General features: G+C 42.6%; 1 protein-coding gene across 2 annotated transcripts in view; it reads right to left on the bottom strand.

Moving 5' to 3' along the window:
* RASGEF1A (RasGEF domain family member 1A) overlaps positions 1 to 15,624 on the bottom strand; it is a gene marked incomplete at both ends in the record, with an annotated part of 52,361 nt that overhangs the window by 17,320 nt on the left and 19,417 nt on the right. Inside the window, 2 exons of one of the 2 annotated variants that reach the window (XM_084265030.1) lie at positions 4,809 to 4,988; positions 7,603 to 7,629. In XM_084265030.1, the coding sequence (XP_084121156.1) occupies positions 4,809 to 4,988; positions 7,603 to 7,629 (207 nt within the window). Of the gene's footprint in view, positions 1 to 4,808; positions 4,989 to 7,602; positions 7,630 to 15,624 lie in introns of those variants that run through there. The other variant, XM_084265029.1, reaches the window with a different exon arrangement.

The following is a 15,624-nucleotide window of genomic DNA, read 5'->3' as shown; positions in this document are numbered from 1 at the left end:
TGAAGAGTGGAGCAGAAGGGTTAACTGGATGGACAGTTTGGGTCAGATTCTTGAGTAGTACTCCCACTGGTGCCTGCAGAAGATGGACAGCTGGGGCCACCTAATAATTGGGCTCTTAGTGACTTGAAGCAGGCAACAAGGTTACTGACAGGATACTGACAGTGTGGCTTCCCTTCATGATGGCATGGCTGCAAACATCCCACAGTTGAGAAAATTTAAGAAACTGGGATTCTGTTTGGTATTTAGTTTGTCTCTCCAGAATTTCAGGGTTCCTTTTTTATATTTACAATGACAAAAAAAAAGTTGTTTATAGATTTTGAAAAACAATTTCAGTGTAGCTTTTATGACTGGAAACAGTTGACAACATCATGTCAGCTTTGAAGAAGCTTTATTAAAAAAACTATAGTATTGCATGTGGTATGTTACAGGTACTAAAATTAGGCTGAAGAGCTAACCTGAGTCACAAGAGGGGACTGGGCTGTGTTCTGGGACAACCTATCAGACCTTTTATTCTCATGTATATGAGAACAATCACTAAGCTGATGCGCTGCCTGTTCAGAATAAAAGCAGCAGAAAGAAGAGTCATGGCATGGGTTGTGAGACTTGTGGGTTTTGGGGTGCTGGTGAGAGTTTTAAACTATGCCCATTTATCTTCTCTTGATTTTTGGAGCCAGTTTCTGTGTTAACTTCTATCAGTGTTGTCTCTGAACTTAAAACTATGAGTCTAGACTATCTGGGAAAGGAATTTGGCTGTTGGGTGTGTCAGCTGTCAGGAGGCTATGTGAAATTTTTTTTTTTGTTCTGGAAATGTGAAGCAGCCCTCACTTTTTATGCTATTTTGAATTCAAGAGAGATGGAGTATAAAAAAAAATATGAACTCTGATACTTTTATCCCTGCCCTACATTCTTGCTTTGGGAGTTTAGAAGCCTGTCTGAAAGATGCCTATGTCCATAAGGAGTGGGGAACCACAACTTAAACCATGCTGTCCTGCCACTGACCTTAGCTCTGATAAACTGGAACATGTGCTTTTAAGGAAAGATATAATTTTATGTCTTGTACTAATTCTAGTGTTGGTCTCCTCAGTGGAAGTTTGTGTGATGTGGGACAGTGTTTTTCCAGAGTGACTCTGAAAGGCCCACTCTGAGTATGGTTTCCTATTGTTACTCTGCAAGAGAAGTGTGACCCTGATGACCTATGCTTTTATTTGGTTCCTTTGATAATGTTTTATGTGATCTTAAAAAAAGGCTGAATTGCAAGCAGAAAGATACATGGCCATGAAAGAGCAGGCTTTCCATTTTGGGGTTGCTGATGTCTCTCTGCAATCAGTAATATCTGTATCGGACCCATGCAATGCTTTTCCAGACAACTCTGGACTACAAGCTTTTAGGAACAAATTATTATTACTGCTATATTTCTGTAACTATTTTTTCAAGTCATCTTACTGGAACTGGGTTCAGTACTTGGGAAAACAAAGCCATTCTTATTACAGTCAATCAAGATGTACTGGTTTAGAATATATTGGTATCTAACTGTAGGGTGGCTTTGATACTTTTATTGCATATGTTGGCATAAACAAGGAGTAACTGCAATTAAGAACCAAATTAATAGGTCTGACAGCAGTATTGACCTCCATCTCCTTGCCTTTCTGCTAATAGCCACTCCCTATCCAATAAAGAAAATTGAAGTTGAACTAAGCCATACATTTCAGCTTAGTTGCGGGTCTCAGGGGTTAGGAACAGTTGTTTTGGATAGGAAATGTTTCAGACTAATGTCATATGCCTTATCTAGATCAAGGATTTCTGTGATTTGTTGCACCTGTACTACTGTAACACATACAAGCTAAATACAGCATAAAAGCCTACACTCACATAAGCAGTCCCCTAATCATGGTTTGGAGAAAGACATTTAGCCATGAAGCTAGCGGGCTTGACAAAGAATGATTTAAAAAATGCTTCCATAAGCTACGGGATTGAAAGTTACACTCCATTTACCCTACAGAAGTGACAGGTATTTGGGAGGAGAGGCAAAAAAAAAATTCCTTTTTGTGCTTGGAACAACATAAGCTGACACAAAAGAGGCTTGTGCTTTACAATAGAGTAAGAAGCCAGATTCTTCTAGTGCCTAAAGTTGTTGCTATGAGATGGCCTGAATTATATTTAAAAAAAAAAAAAAGCGTGAGCATACAAGACTAAAGAAGGAATTGTTACTCTCTGACCTAGGAATGCACTGATGGCTTCTCAAAGAGGGAAAAAAAATAATTTCTTTGTGCATTCGCTGCTCATTCTGGAACTTCTTGTTTGTGAAATACTTTCTAGAAACATTTTCTTGCTTGGGCACAAGGGTTGCAGCCTGGTACATTCCATTCCTAACCTCCTGAACTCCTCTGTCTCGTGAGTATATATTTCTCTATGTGCTGAACAAGTCCCTGTACACAAACAAGCCTCAAAAGAGCAGTACACAAATGTAAGCCCTTATCTTTCCCATCCTCCCCTGCCTGTCTCGTGTTCTGCCAACATGGCAAATATATTTTTGTTTTACCTCTGTAACCAGCACAGAAAAATACTGTGTTTGCTTTTTTCCTGTCTGCAAGGTTACTGTGATCTTTAGCTTAATGTCTACAAAGGCGAGAATGACTTCTAAGCGCTGTGCTCAGACGTACCAATTGAAAAACCTGGATGAGTACTGCGACTTAAAGGTACCCCGCTCGGAAGCTGAGGTAATTCTGGCGTTACCAACAGCTTGTCATGGTGCAAATTAATTGGCGATGCCTGGCTGCCTTTCCTGGCATGTGTTGCCAGAGACATGTGACTGAAAGGAGTTTATATTGTTCTTCTGAACATACAGTGTGGGTCACTCCTCTGACAGGATGTTGGTGTAAATGGCTATCACTCCCACCCTCTGTGGCAAGTTCCCCAAAAATAAAAACGAGCATGAAATTAAGTATAAAAGTGCAACTGATCTGAAATAGAAAACTTGGATTTGAAGAGGATTCAAATATAGCTCCTTCTTTATGTTGTTCAAAGCTTATTTGTGTGCTTTATAATTAATCCTTTCAGCTAAATTGGGTGATCTGATTTAACTAAAAGAATGTGCTCTGCTGTAGAGGAGATGAATTTGGCTTAATGCTGTTTTCCATCTCTTTCCCTGGAGTTCCCTTGATTGCTTCTGCTGTATCTCTCTCGGCTGTCACTTTGCTGTCTATTTAAACTGCAGCCTCCCAGGGTGGAGTGTGTGGCTGCTTGGCTTGCAATGCTCCCTTGCACAGTGTATGGGATAGCACCATGGAAACTAGTAGCATTCCAAAATAAGCTGCAGACCCCTTTGGTAGTGCTCATTTTATGGAACCATTTTCGGAGTAGCTATGTCAGAAGTAGATCTTATGTTACGAGTTACAATAAGGGATGTGCATTAGCAGTTACTTAAACTTGGTAATGTTCCAGAAATCCAAGCAGCAAGTAACTATGTTCTAGTATTACATGGAAGACAAGGAGATGACTCCTTGAAAGGCTTAACTAAGGCAGCCTAAAGCTGTTCCACTGGTATAGTATGCCATGCCAGCTCTACCTGCTGCTTGCTTCTGCATTTGTTCTACAGTATGTATTTGGGGGCAGTGGGCAGACGTTTAAGGTCTAACAGCAGTTATTGCTCATAAAGGACTTTGTACAAAGTCAGCATCTGTCAAAGGTAGTGCAGTTGTACATGAGCCGTATTTACATGCAAAATTTAGGATTACTTTTCAACTGGAATGTTAAAACATGGTGGGCCTTTTGGTTTTGTTTCTTTTAATCTTCTAGTGACTGCTGTGCTGTTTATAGCCACTGAACTTTAACAAGGGGAGTCCCTTTTTGTGCGTGGTGACTGTGAAGGTAGGTGGTGTAAGTGTGGGTGCTTGGAGGGGCTTTATTGTGACTGATGTGAAACCACAGTAAAACCGTCTATGCAAAATGGAGAAACACACAAGATACAGCACAGTCAACTTCTGTAAGTATAAAGTTCAACAGAGAAGTTAATAGTGATTGCAAATTCCCACCCCCTTGCTAGTCTTTCTGAAGTACTGGGCTGCCTCTGCCATAGCTGCTGGGTTTTTTCAGAGCTCAAATGGAATATATTCTATATATATATATATCTGATCTTGGGCAACTTGTTTAAAATAATCTTTCATTAATGGGTACAAGGGGTCAGTTTAAGTAATAAAGTGATCTCTTAATAATATCCTAGGCTTTGAATATTATTGCATGCCATGAAGCTGTAAGTAGCATCTACTTCAGGGGACTGTGCTGAGGATGTTTAATCAATTGCAAAATCATTTTCAGGCTCAGGAACACACATTGTTACAGTACTGGCATACTGAAGTGTCGTCAGAGAGCATTTTCATCTATTAATTTTTTTCTGATGGCATATCTAGAAGATGCATAGAAAAGTAAGGAAAAAATCTACAGCTGACTTCAGGTCTGCTTTCTTTGGTAGGAGCTGGTTAGTAGTTAATCTTGGCTGCATTAGAGCTAAAGCAGCTTACAGGGATTGAAAATTCTGTAGCTAATGCTGCTTTTAATTGGTTCTTAAGGCACCCATTTGGGTTCAACATGGCTTTATCTTTCTAACAAGTGCCACAAGTGTCCTCATTTAAAAACTGAGAGTATCCCTATTGAGCAACATCTTTCCTGAATGAATACTGCAACTAAAATAAATGCATCTTAGCCTACATCTTGTTCTCAGATCAAGTGGAGACAGAATGATTTGAGGAAGAACCAATCTAGATGATAATGCAGGAATATCATGGGAAGAAAAACCTTCAGTGTCTACTTACATCTGGATAGTAGTCCATAGTGGGTACCAGGTGCTCTATCAAGGCCTCCAGTGATCCAGAAACAAGGTTCCCATCCTGATAAACAGGGTCCACACATCTCTCTCCCATATCTGGCTGCACTTGTCCACTACAACTGGAACCAAGCATGCTGGAAAATATTGGCGTCTGGGGCATAGTTTCCTGCAGGAACAGTAAAAAAAAAAAAGAGGGTTAAGCTTTCATTCAGGATGTCTCATATGTGGGTTTTACAGAAGCATACATCCAACACAATTACATATTTTTGAATGCAGCCTGCACATTAGTGCTAAGTTCTGAATCCAAGCAGTTGTACATCTGTAAGGTGTCTTTGGGGTTTGAAATGCACTTTAAACTATGTCACTAAGGCAGCAGATGCAGAAGCTGTAAGAATTTCCTTCACTGTTCTTGACTACTTTCTCCCTAGCTCTCCTGCCTCTATGCATAAAAGTATACAGGGATGAACACGTAAAATGCTTTCTCAATTTATACTGAAGCGCCTTAGTGAACAAACAAACAAAAAAATACTGTGCTTTCATGTCCCCCTCTGAGCTCTTTTTCAAGTCGGATCTTTGACCACAATATTTGATTTGCAGCGATGAAATCCTTCACTCTCCTGTAGCTAGGTGTAATCCAGGTCTCGACAGAAGTGCATCTTCAGCACACAGGTATCACTGAAGCAGTGGGGGATATACTAGTGGAACAGAACTTCCTTTTTTTAAAATGTGAATGTGAACTAAACTGAGTGGAACTGAATGCTATGACACATTGTAATATACAACTCTAATGTCCCTTTGGAGACTTTTGCTTAGGAAACAAACCTGCTGTTGCACCACAAAACAGAGTAAGGTTTGGGGTTTCTACCTCCCTCCCCTTGGCCACAAGTTGTATCAGTACACTATAGTTACCAACTGTGAGTAAACTTGGGGTTTTTGTTTGTTTTAAACTGGCTGCAGCTTAAACATATACAGGAGGCTAAACAAAACATTGTGCTACTGTATGTAAAGGCTGAAAAAAACTTTCCAGTATCAGAAGCATTTCTCCTGGCTACTGAAATAGTTAAGACTGTTTAGAAGGTAAAGAGAAAAGAAGCCAGCCTTAACTCTAACTGCTGTCTCACCTTCTATGAAACAAACATAATAACACACCCTGAAAAGCACTTAGGTAGATAAAAGGTATTAGGCCATTACCAGTACCTTGAAACTGTTGCTAACTGCGTTCCTGTCATACGGACCTAAGTCCTCTCTTTCTTGGTAGCAATTTTGAATAACTAGTTCAAGAACTGAAAACCTTCAATGCTATAAGGGCTTTTAAAATATTTCAATTTTCCTTTTAGGCAGTGCTTGAAACACTTGCAGAGCAAAAGGGTACTCTGGATGTTTCTAATGCATTCCTACTCCTTTCAAACTCTCCAAAGGGATCATTCACGTTTACCACCTGAGATAAAAAAACACTGGCTGAACACTGGCTGGGTTGCTAATGCTGCTATTGTTGCTTTACCAGTACTAGTTCATTAATGTGACCAGTCTAGTTATATCTATCAGGTTGATCAGTAAAACTTTTTTTGTGGCTTTAACCACAAAAATATGTAATATTTATGTATTTGTATGTCATAGAAAGATAAGGGAAGCATAATTCCCTGTAGACTACTCTGAGGAGTTAAGTTCAGTTTCAGAACAGGACCGAGTGAAACGAAACAGAAAACGTGGAAGCTGATTGCACATGGAAATAAATGAGAAATGATGATTGTGCATAAACAGGCATTATAGGTACTCTGAATTTAACAGACCGATCTGTTAGGCCTAAGCTTTGCAGTACTGAGCAATCTGACACATCACTGGAGCATATGCTGAAGAAGCCAGCTTTGCTATGCGTGCTATGTAACGGCCAGTAATTTGTTTTTTTCCTTTTAAGGTCCATAGCAATAGAGCTGAAAGCTGCTTCCCTGGCTGGACAGGCTGTCATGGGCACTTCTGGCTAAAACTACAAAGCTGCACAGGGGTGTAAGGGAAGCTTACTGCCCACTAAGCACCCCCCAAAAAGATGCTGTCCGAGGAAAGCTATCCCGTGTCATTTTGCCATCGAGTGTTTTAACCTTTAAGGCGATCACTAGTCTATCAGTTATGTTTTTAAAGACCGCTGTAGGGAGCGGGCTCTACCGCTCCTGCCCCCATTGCAAAGACTGGGAGCCGAGTCCTGGCTCTCTGCTAGGAGGGTGCCTGCTGCCACCAGCCCCCGCTCCCTGCGGGGCCGGGCCAGCCCCCCGGGCCCCGAGCCGCCCGGTGCCGCCGCTGCGGGGGAGGCAGTTCCCACCTCTGCGACCAGCCCCCGCGCTCTCAGCCCCCGCAATCCACAAGTTTCTGTGAAAGCAGCAGCATAACGAGACCCCGCTGCTCGGGGGTGGGCGGGGAGCGCTGCGGCGCCTGCCGCAGCCGGCGCCCTCGGGCAGCACCTGCCGCCTCAGCGCTCTCCCGCGGCCGGCGGCCAGCTATCCCCAGGGCCTCGGACAGCCGCGGCACCTCCGCTGGTGGCCTCAGGAGACGCTCGGCAGGACCCCAGCGGGGCGAGCTCCAGCTGCGGCGTGCGGAGCGCCGGCTCCGCCGCAGGGGCCGTTCTGAGACAAGCCCGCCAGTCCCTCAGACCTTTACGGGTTTCCCCCCTCGGTCACGCCGAGCCGCCACCCTGGGGCTCTGCCCCGCCGCGTACCCAACCCGTCCCTACCCCCCCCTCACGCGGCGGGTGAGGGTCGCGACGGCAGCCACCGACCCGACGCGCTTACCCTCATTTTCCTGGGCGACGTGTACATACGCGTGAGCGGGGGCGGCAGCGCCGGTGGCCCCGCAGCTGACAGCTCTGCCCACCCGTGGCGGAGCTGCCGCCCGACCGGCACGGCCGGCCCGGCCCCGCTCCCGCCGCTCGTGACGTCACGGCCCAGCGCGGCGCCCTGTTGGCTGAGCGCGAGCGTGGCCGGTTCAAACGGAGCCGAGTCAACGAGGCGGGGGCGTGTGCGCGTGCGGGGCGGCGCCGCGCGCCCGGCCGTGCCCGTGGGGCGCGGGGGCGGCCGGTCGGTGGGGCTGCTTACACCCCTTGTGGGTTTCTCTCGTTTGGCTGATGGGGGTTTGGCTTGGGGCGCTTTGCCCCCCCCTCCTCCCCCCCCGGAACAACGTTCCGGAGGTACCCGCGGCACAGCGAGGCGTCTGAACGCCTGTGTGCGGGGAGCGCTCCCCCTGCCCCGAGGCAGCTCCCGCGCCTGGCGAGGCAGGGCGTGAAGTGGGCAGGCGGCGAGGGAGGATCGGGCTGCGCTTCTCCCTGCGAAGCTGTTTACTCCGGCACGCGTGGCAGCACCCGCCGTAATCGCTGCAGCACCGAGGGCTGCCGCCCTACCCTCCCTGCTAATCGCTGTGTTTATTCCCCGCTCTGCTGGAGCTGTTCCTCTCTCGCAATTGCCCAGCCGGCAACCCGATAGCTCTGCGCTGGTCGGAGGCCGTGGGGCTGGTGCGGGGCCAGCCCCGTTGTCCTCATGCGGGCTTGGGCGCTTGTCTGTCAGTCTGTCTGTCTCGCCCTCCACGGAAACGTTCGGTGGGAACGTCCAGCCGCCCTGCGAACTCCCTCACCTGCACTCAGGGACATCTGAGGGTATCCCCAGCCTCCCCCCACATAAACAGACCTCTCCTGTCCCGTTTCTCGCTATATTTGAATGGGAATGTTTTAGTATTTTCCCTGTTGTCTCCAGGCATTCGTTAATTTTGCTTATGGAATGGCTCGGCTTGGCTGTGTAGCAGAAGGCTTCCCTGGTTTCCACGGTGACTAACGTGGGAAGAGCCTTTTTGGAAATCAGCATGGCAGTCTAGGTAGGTGGGCAAGGCAAGCGAATTCGGGAACGCACACGTTCTCGAGAGCATAGGAATATGTTCACGTTTGCTCACGATTTGAGGATGAGCACTGTCACCTGACCTAAACACAGTAATTAAAAAAAAAATATTACTCCTAATCTTTACTGCTTGCCTACTGAATTCCTTCTTGGTTCCAAATCTTAACAAATCTGCTATGAGGTTTATTTTCCTTATTGATATTTTTTTTTCTCTTAAATGACAATGCGAGAAGTCAATCCTTTTCCTCCCTGACCACTCTGCTTTGCTTTTAGTCTCGTTTCCGCATCTCAGCGGTACTCTGCAACCCTTAGAGCACACAGGTGTCATAGCACATCAGTTACATCACACTGCCTGCCTTGGGCACTAACCAAGTCCCTGGCAGCATGATCTTCAAAGTTTGATCTGCTGCAGTGTGGTGCTGGGACATTAGTGTGTAATAGTAGAGCAGGATGAGGGACAAGTTTTGTCAAGTCTTAATCAAATGCCTTGAAGATCTTTATAATAATTTATCAAAAGCCAGAAGTAGGAATTCATAGTCTAACACTGTATATAAATATAATAACACTTCTTTCTGAAGGCCACAAAAGCATTCTAACATCTCATCTAATGTTTACAGCTAAGAACAGCACCAGGAAGCCAAGCAGATACATGCGCATGGAAAACCAAGTATCAGATACCATTCTATTTCTGTGTTGCTCTGTTTTTCCACCTTAGCAAATATTTGCTGAGACTTGTAGAAGTATACATCCATTTATCTTAGCAAAACATACACAGCTAGTTAAGCTCTAGTCACAGATTCAATGTGTTGTTAAAACAATCCCTGATCTTTTTATTTGTTTGGGTTTTGAGGGTTTTTCCTGTATCAGATATTAGATGTATCCTGTCATTTGAACTAAGAAATGTAGAAATTTTATAAACATTTTAATATAACTAAGGAAAATTACGCTAGCTAGGCATGTGCTCTCTTCTCTGGGAGGCATGCATCAGTACTCTGTAAGCAAAGGCCTGTTATACCACTGCACAATAAGCACCAGGAAGAGTACCTAGGGTTTCTACCAAGGTTTGGAATAGCTGATGGATTGTACTCCTTCCCCAGAGTACAGATTGCATAGGAGCTGATTCCTGCCATAGTTGGATACAATCCAAAGTAATATACGTAGAGACAAATGGCTGAGACTTATCCTGTTCTCTGTAGTTCCTTATGTTGTGTGTATTGGCACCATATCAAAGTGGTTTTCCATTCTTCTCCATTCTGCAGTCCAGCAAATTCTGCTTAGATTTTTTTCTATGTATACCAAAGGGGGGTGTGTATTTCTTGTTTATATACATACCTACGTATGTGTATATAAACATTGGGGTGTGTTAGAGAATGCAAGTTTAGGGAAGTGTATTTATTTTTTTCCTGTTCTAGCATACGTGATGCTTATTTTGGGAGGCTCTGTGTTGTGTAGTCCTGCAGTTGGTTGGAAAGGTAGTTTTTATAAATCAGAGAAGCTGAAGACCTACATTAAGCTTATATACTGTGTAACAGATGAATCATATTATCCTTTTATTTCCATGTCTGTCTTTGTAAAGTGTGGATGATGACCTTTAGCTAGCTATATTCTGAATGTTGAAATCTGTTGATACAGAAACTCTCTAAGGTCTAATTGTTCCTGTAGTTATGTAAGTTCTGTTCCTCAACAAATTGCTTGCATTCTGAAGATGTTTTCATTAGGCATTGCCTCCTGTTACTGGTGGGTGGACTCTAGAGCGAGTTCAATCAGCAGAGCCTTCATAGCTTGCTTTTGAGGCAACAGTGCTGCGGTTCAATCCAGCAGGTCAGAGGAGTATCTTGCTGCAGAGTGAGTCAGCAGCAGTCATGCCATGGCTGCCTCAACCTTGAAGGTTGCTTCAGCCTTTTTTTATACTGGTTAAAAGCAGTATAATGTTTTCTATTATCTTACAATTAATGAACTGGGTTGGTGTTTGCAATGTTTGGGTTCTATTCCTGCTTATTCTACGGTCTAGCTGTTCAAAGTTTTTAATTCTCACTGTGCCTCAGCATTGATCTATGAGGTGCTGATAAAGATGTGTTCACACTACTGTGCTTACTGTGTATGTTTTTATATGTAGACAGTAAGTTTTTGCTTTACTGTATTTCCTAGTACAATCTGAATACAGTTTCCTAGTAGTTACATGTCCTTTTCACTGCAAAGTTGCTGGTCTGTAATTTGGTAAAATTAGGGAATATTAGCAAAGAAAATGGGTGAAGATGAAATTGATTTCAGGGTGAAGACTATAAAGCTAGATATGCAAGTTAGGGAAGATGAAACTTGGGTCTTAGAAAACAGCACTTTGGAAACAACTTACCCAAATGTGCTTGTGCATATTATTTAAATTGTTACTGTATTTAAAGGCAAGTAATTACATAAGTTATTAATGCTGATCTGAGGCTGTAACCTCGAGCAGAAATATGATGTTTGGAGTGGTCATCGTTAAGCTACTTCAGTCACTTCTTGGTTACCTTCCACACAGATCTGGTTATTATTAACATTTGCTTTCATTTAACATTTAATGTCAATGTCATTTAAAGCTCCAGTATCTGTAGTGAAGAAAGCAGAGGGACACAAAACCAGAGGAGTCAGCATAGGAAGTGGACTTAGTCGTGTATGGCACTCTTTGTAGCGTTGATTAAAAATGGGATTGAGTCTTCATCTGTCCGTTCCCACCCTCTTACGTACCCAGTAGTGTACTGCATGAGTATACCACATTGCTTTGGTCTTTGAAGAACAACTTGGTTTAGTGCATAGTCTTGTTTCTTACTCCAGGACTGTCCGGACTGTTACCCGGAGATCTGTGGGCCTTCAAAGTGGCCAGGGTATATAGGGTCACTGTATTTCAGTTCCAGTAGTGCATTATACCCATAAAGCAATATGATTCCAGAAACTGTTTTGTGTGCTTTAAAGGCATATAGCCTAATATTGTCACTTGGAACATGAATGTAGAATGTAGGCAGAGCTTCAAAGCCTCAGGCAAATATCTCTAGGGAACATTAGGTTTTTAGTCTTATTTGTGGGGCTGCACAGATGTTCAAAATCGCCTTGTTGCATACAGACTTTAAAATCTGAAAGCTGTTCTCAAGCCACTTTTAGATGAATTTGAAGATTTCTAAATTTCAGAGATTCATGCTGCGGAATAACTTGATGGCACATTAATAACTTGGTAGCAGATGGGAGTGGGAGAAAAGAGTTTCAAATCGTGGTTCTGAACTGAGCAAAGCTTTTAAAGCTTGAGACTCGAAGTGAAGTTGAATGCTATAACCATCAGTCTGTGGTTGTTATTGACCATGCCTTTCTCTCTCTCTCTCTCTCACCTGGGCGACGATGAATCTTTCCCCATAATGGTTTTGTCTGAGCCAGTGAATGTTTTAGCTGGAAAAATGGCATTTTTCAAATGTTTTGCTGAAGAGTTTTTAACTAGCTCTACCACTGAGATATCCAGAAACTTTCAGAGCAAACTAAGCTGAAAATGTAACTAAGATGTGATTAATTGCTCTGTTTCCAGTTCTACCTGAAAGGGAAAACTACTTGTGAAAACTGTTATGTAGCTGTGGAGCAAACTGTTCTCACTGGTATAAGGTCAGCCCTGTGACACCATTTAGAATAACTCTACAGAGCAGTGTGAAGCTGATTTTTTTTTTTTTTTTTTCCCCACTGATGCTCAGTAGTACAGTAGCTCCCTCTTGGACTGAAAGGAAAGCTCTTCCCCAGGATTTAGAGATGACATGGTGTTAATCCCTAGATTTTTGCACCACTGCCAAAATAGGAGATTTAACATAAGCTGACACAAGTTGCCTATGATACTGGTGTGTTGCTGCTAATTAGTGAATGAAATTTTAATGATTATTTTGGCACAGCTGTCTGAAAAAGTTTGCTAGTAGTCAGTTTGGTTCCTAATTTTCATAGCTGCTTTGGTCATAGATTTCTGTAGTTTTTAGGCATTCATCTTGTCTGCTAATGGAGATTAAAGGTACATCCAGTTGGGAAACAACACTGTAATACATCATGGATGTCCTTATTTTATACTTGAATGGTGTGGATGAATCAGCTTTGGTTAAGAAGAAAAAAAGGGGGCAAATAAAAAGGGATGATACTTCTCCTTTTGATCAGTGATGTAGTAAGAGATACCTCTTACCAGGATCTGAGGACCTTAGGTCACTTAAATGTGTAAGAGAGCTAGTAAGAGAGTGAAGGGAAAGAAAGAGATCCCAGAGAAAGATAGCTGGCATAGCCTTCGATGCCAACGCTACAACTTGTCACACACAAATGACAACTTAGGCAATCAGGGTGTAGTTGAACAGCTGCTTCTACTGTGGTTGTAGGATTTTTTCCCATCCTTATTCATGTTTTATGTTTTCTGGAGATGATGAAGTATGCTCACTATTTCTCATGTCTTGCTTTCCAAGAAAGGACAGGAAAAGCACCAAACTAGCTGCTTTTAATGCTGGTGCTTTGGTCTGACTTGAATTATAACATAGAAGAAAAACGGTATGTTAGTGTAATATGTGCTCTTTATTTTATTTACGGTCTTTTGAAGCCGGATATTTAAAACTGATAGTCTCTTTTAAATTGGGTTCAAAGTGAAGGAGTTCTGGTCTTATTCTAGCTAGTGTGTCCTTAGCTCACATATTCATGCTTGCTGTGACACCAGCTATTCCAAGAATGTGCCACCATGCAGAAAGTGAATCAATTATGCCAAGAAAGGAGCATGTACTTACATCAGCAGTTTGGTGCCCAGGGGAGGAAAAATCTGCATGTCTGCTGATGTCAATCTTCTTGATACGGTATTTTTGTAAATGCACGTGAGTTGCTATTTCTTTTAACTAGCTCAACAAAAATAAGTTTATTTTTAGTGTTACAAGCTTTAGGGCATCACAATTAGCAGATCAAAATTGCCAGTCTGACTAGTCAACTCTGTTTGCTTTAGGAGAAACTGTGACAGCAATGTTGTTAGCATTCCCACAGGTATTTTGGAAGATTCATTAAGGTTGGTGATGGGATCAATTGCTTTTTCTTTATCTTTTTTTTTTTTTTCCCCACCCCATTTTCCATCTCCCTGCTTTTGCTCACTGATGGTGAGAAATGCTGGGCTGATGAGCTCATTTGCAGTAACTCAGTTGCAACTTTTAATGTGTATCTGTCTTACCTGAATTACTGCAGGTAATTCTCCTTATCTGTACACATTTATTGCTTGGAGTTTTTTTTTCTTTTTTTGTCCAGACACAGCCCAGAATTTTAGCAGCAATTATTACAGAAGCTTTAGAGCAGGATAAAATCTACTCAATTTACAGGGCAGTTAACAGCTGTTGGTTTAATTCTAATGTCTTTATTTGGAATAGAATCAAGGTATGCTAGTCCTAACAATATATTGAGTAAAAGGTATGGAGAAATACTGGGGGGGGGGGAAAGTTAAATATGGTTTAACTTTAGTAAGATGTCACCAAATAAAGTATTCAGAAATTAATTCTTTTTTTTAAGAAAGCATTTTGATGAACGACAAGAGCTAGTGAACAGATGGATGAGCCCCCAAGCCTACTTAGTTTCATCTATATGCACATTTCTATCAGCTACAGTATGTTTTGGCAGTTTGAGCTACGTGGGAAGGACTTGCACTATCATAAACACTGTGAATAAACAAATGTATATTGATGCTGAGTAGTACAGAATATATGATATTGTCTTACACATGTATATTTATCTTTTATATCCTAGGATACAGCCTCAGACCATTCAAGTGTAAACTACTGAACATGAACCACTAAAGTATGATGATCCTATATGGTCAGGCTTGTACCTAATAAAGCTGAAGATTAATCTTCAGGTAAACAGGCCACCTGCAATATATGCATAAAAGTTGAAAGTGGGGGGAAAAAACCCAATATAAATTTCAGTGAGCTACCTGTATGCTAGTGAAATGAACTGAATGTTTACTTAGTATTCTGGTTTGCTAAAGCATCTTGACGTAAATTAGTCAAAGAATTGACATGACAGCTACTTTGTTCCAACATTATGTATATAGGGAAATAAATTTAAGTGAACTTCAATTAAAAAAAAATACTGTCTTCCTGGACCTTTTATTTTCCCTTTGTTCCATATTTAGTCAAGACCTGTCTGGACGCCTACCTGTGAGATATGTCCTAGGGAACCTGCTTTGGCAGGGGAGCTGGACCCGATGATCTCTTGAGGTCCCTTCCAACCTCTACAAATCTGTGATTCTGTGATTAAGTCACAATTCAAACATGCGATGATGAAAAAACAGTGTGTGCCTTGAACTGGTTTGGTTTTGCCATTTAGGACTGGCACTCATCTGAAGGCTGTCTGTATCACAGGATACCAAGTTTCAATGACTTCCATTTGAATTCTTTTAACACTTAGCTATTTTGATGCGAGTAGGATAATAATTACTGAATTTGTCGGCCTTTTCTCTGTCTGTCTTCAAGTTCATTGCACCAGTATTAAAGATGTTTTAGGGATCTGTGTCATTATTTTACTTGTGCTACAATTCATATTCTCCTCTGCCCCCCTGTCTCCCTAGGAGAGGGAGAATCGAACAGTGTAAAAGAAATACAGTGAATTCAGGATTCCTGTACCTTCTGGTGTCTCTGGGTTTCAACCTTACTGCTGCTGTTTGCCTTGCTCAGGTGGTGTGAAACAGATGTCACTGCAGCTAGCAACCGGGATTCCCCAGGCATAAACATGTGGGAAACTTAATGCTGATACTGTTTCCCCAGGGGGAGCTTGTTGCTTCTGGTAGTTGCTTGCATTCCCCATTAGACTAGGTTCTTGGTCTGCAAAAGCTGTGTGTACAATGGGCAGAACCTGTTTTAGTCTATGTCTGGAGCCTTTTTTTAATCTCATCTCTGCTTGGATTTTAAAATAAACATTGTT

Source organism: Gallinula chloropus (assembly GCF_964237585.1).
Source record: "Gallinula chloropus genome assembly, chromosome: 5".
NCBI classification, from domain to species: Eukaryota; Metazoa; Chordata; class Aves; order Gruiformes; family Rallidae; genus Gallinula; species Gallinula chloropus.
This window is presented reverse-complemented; position numbering and strand designations above follow the sequence as displayed.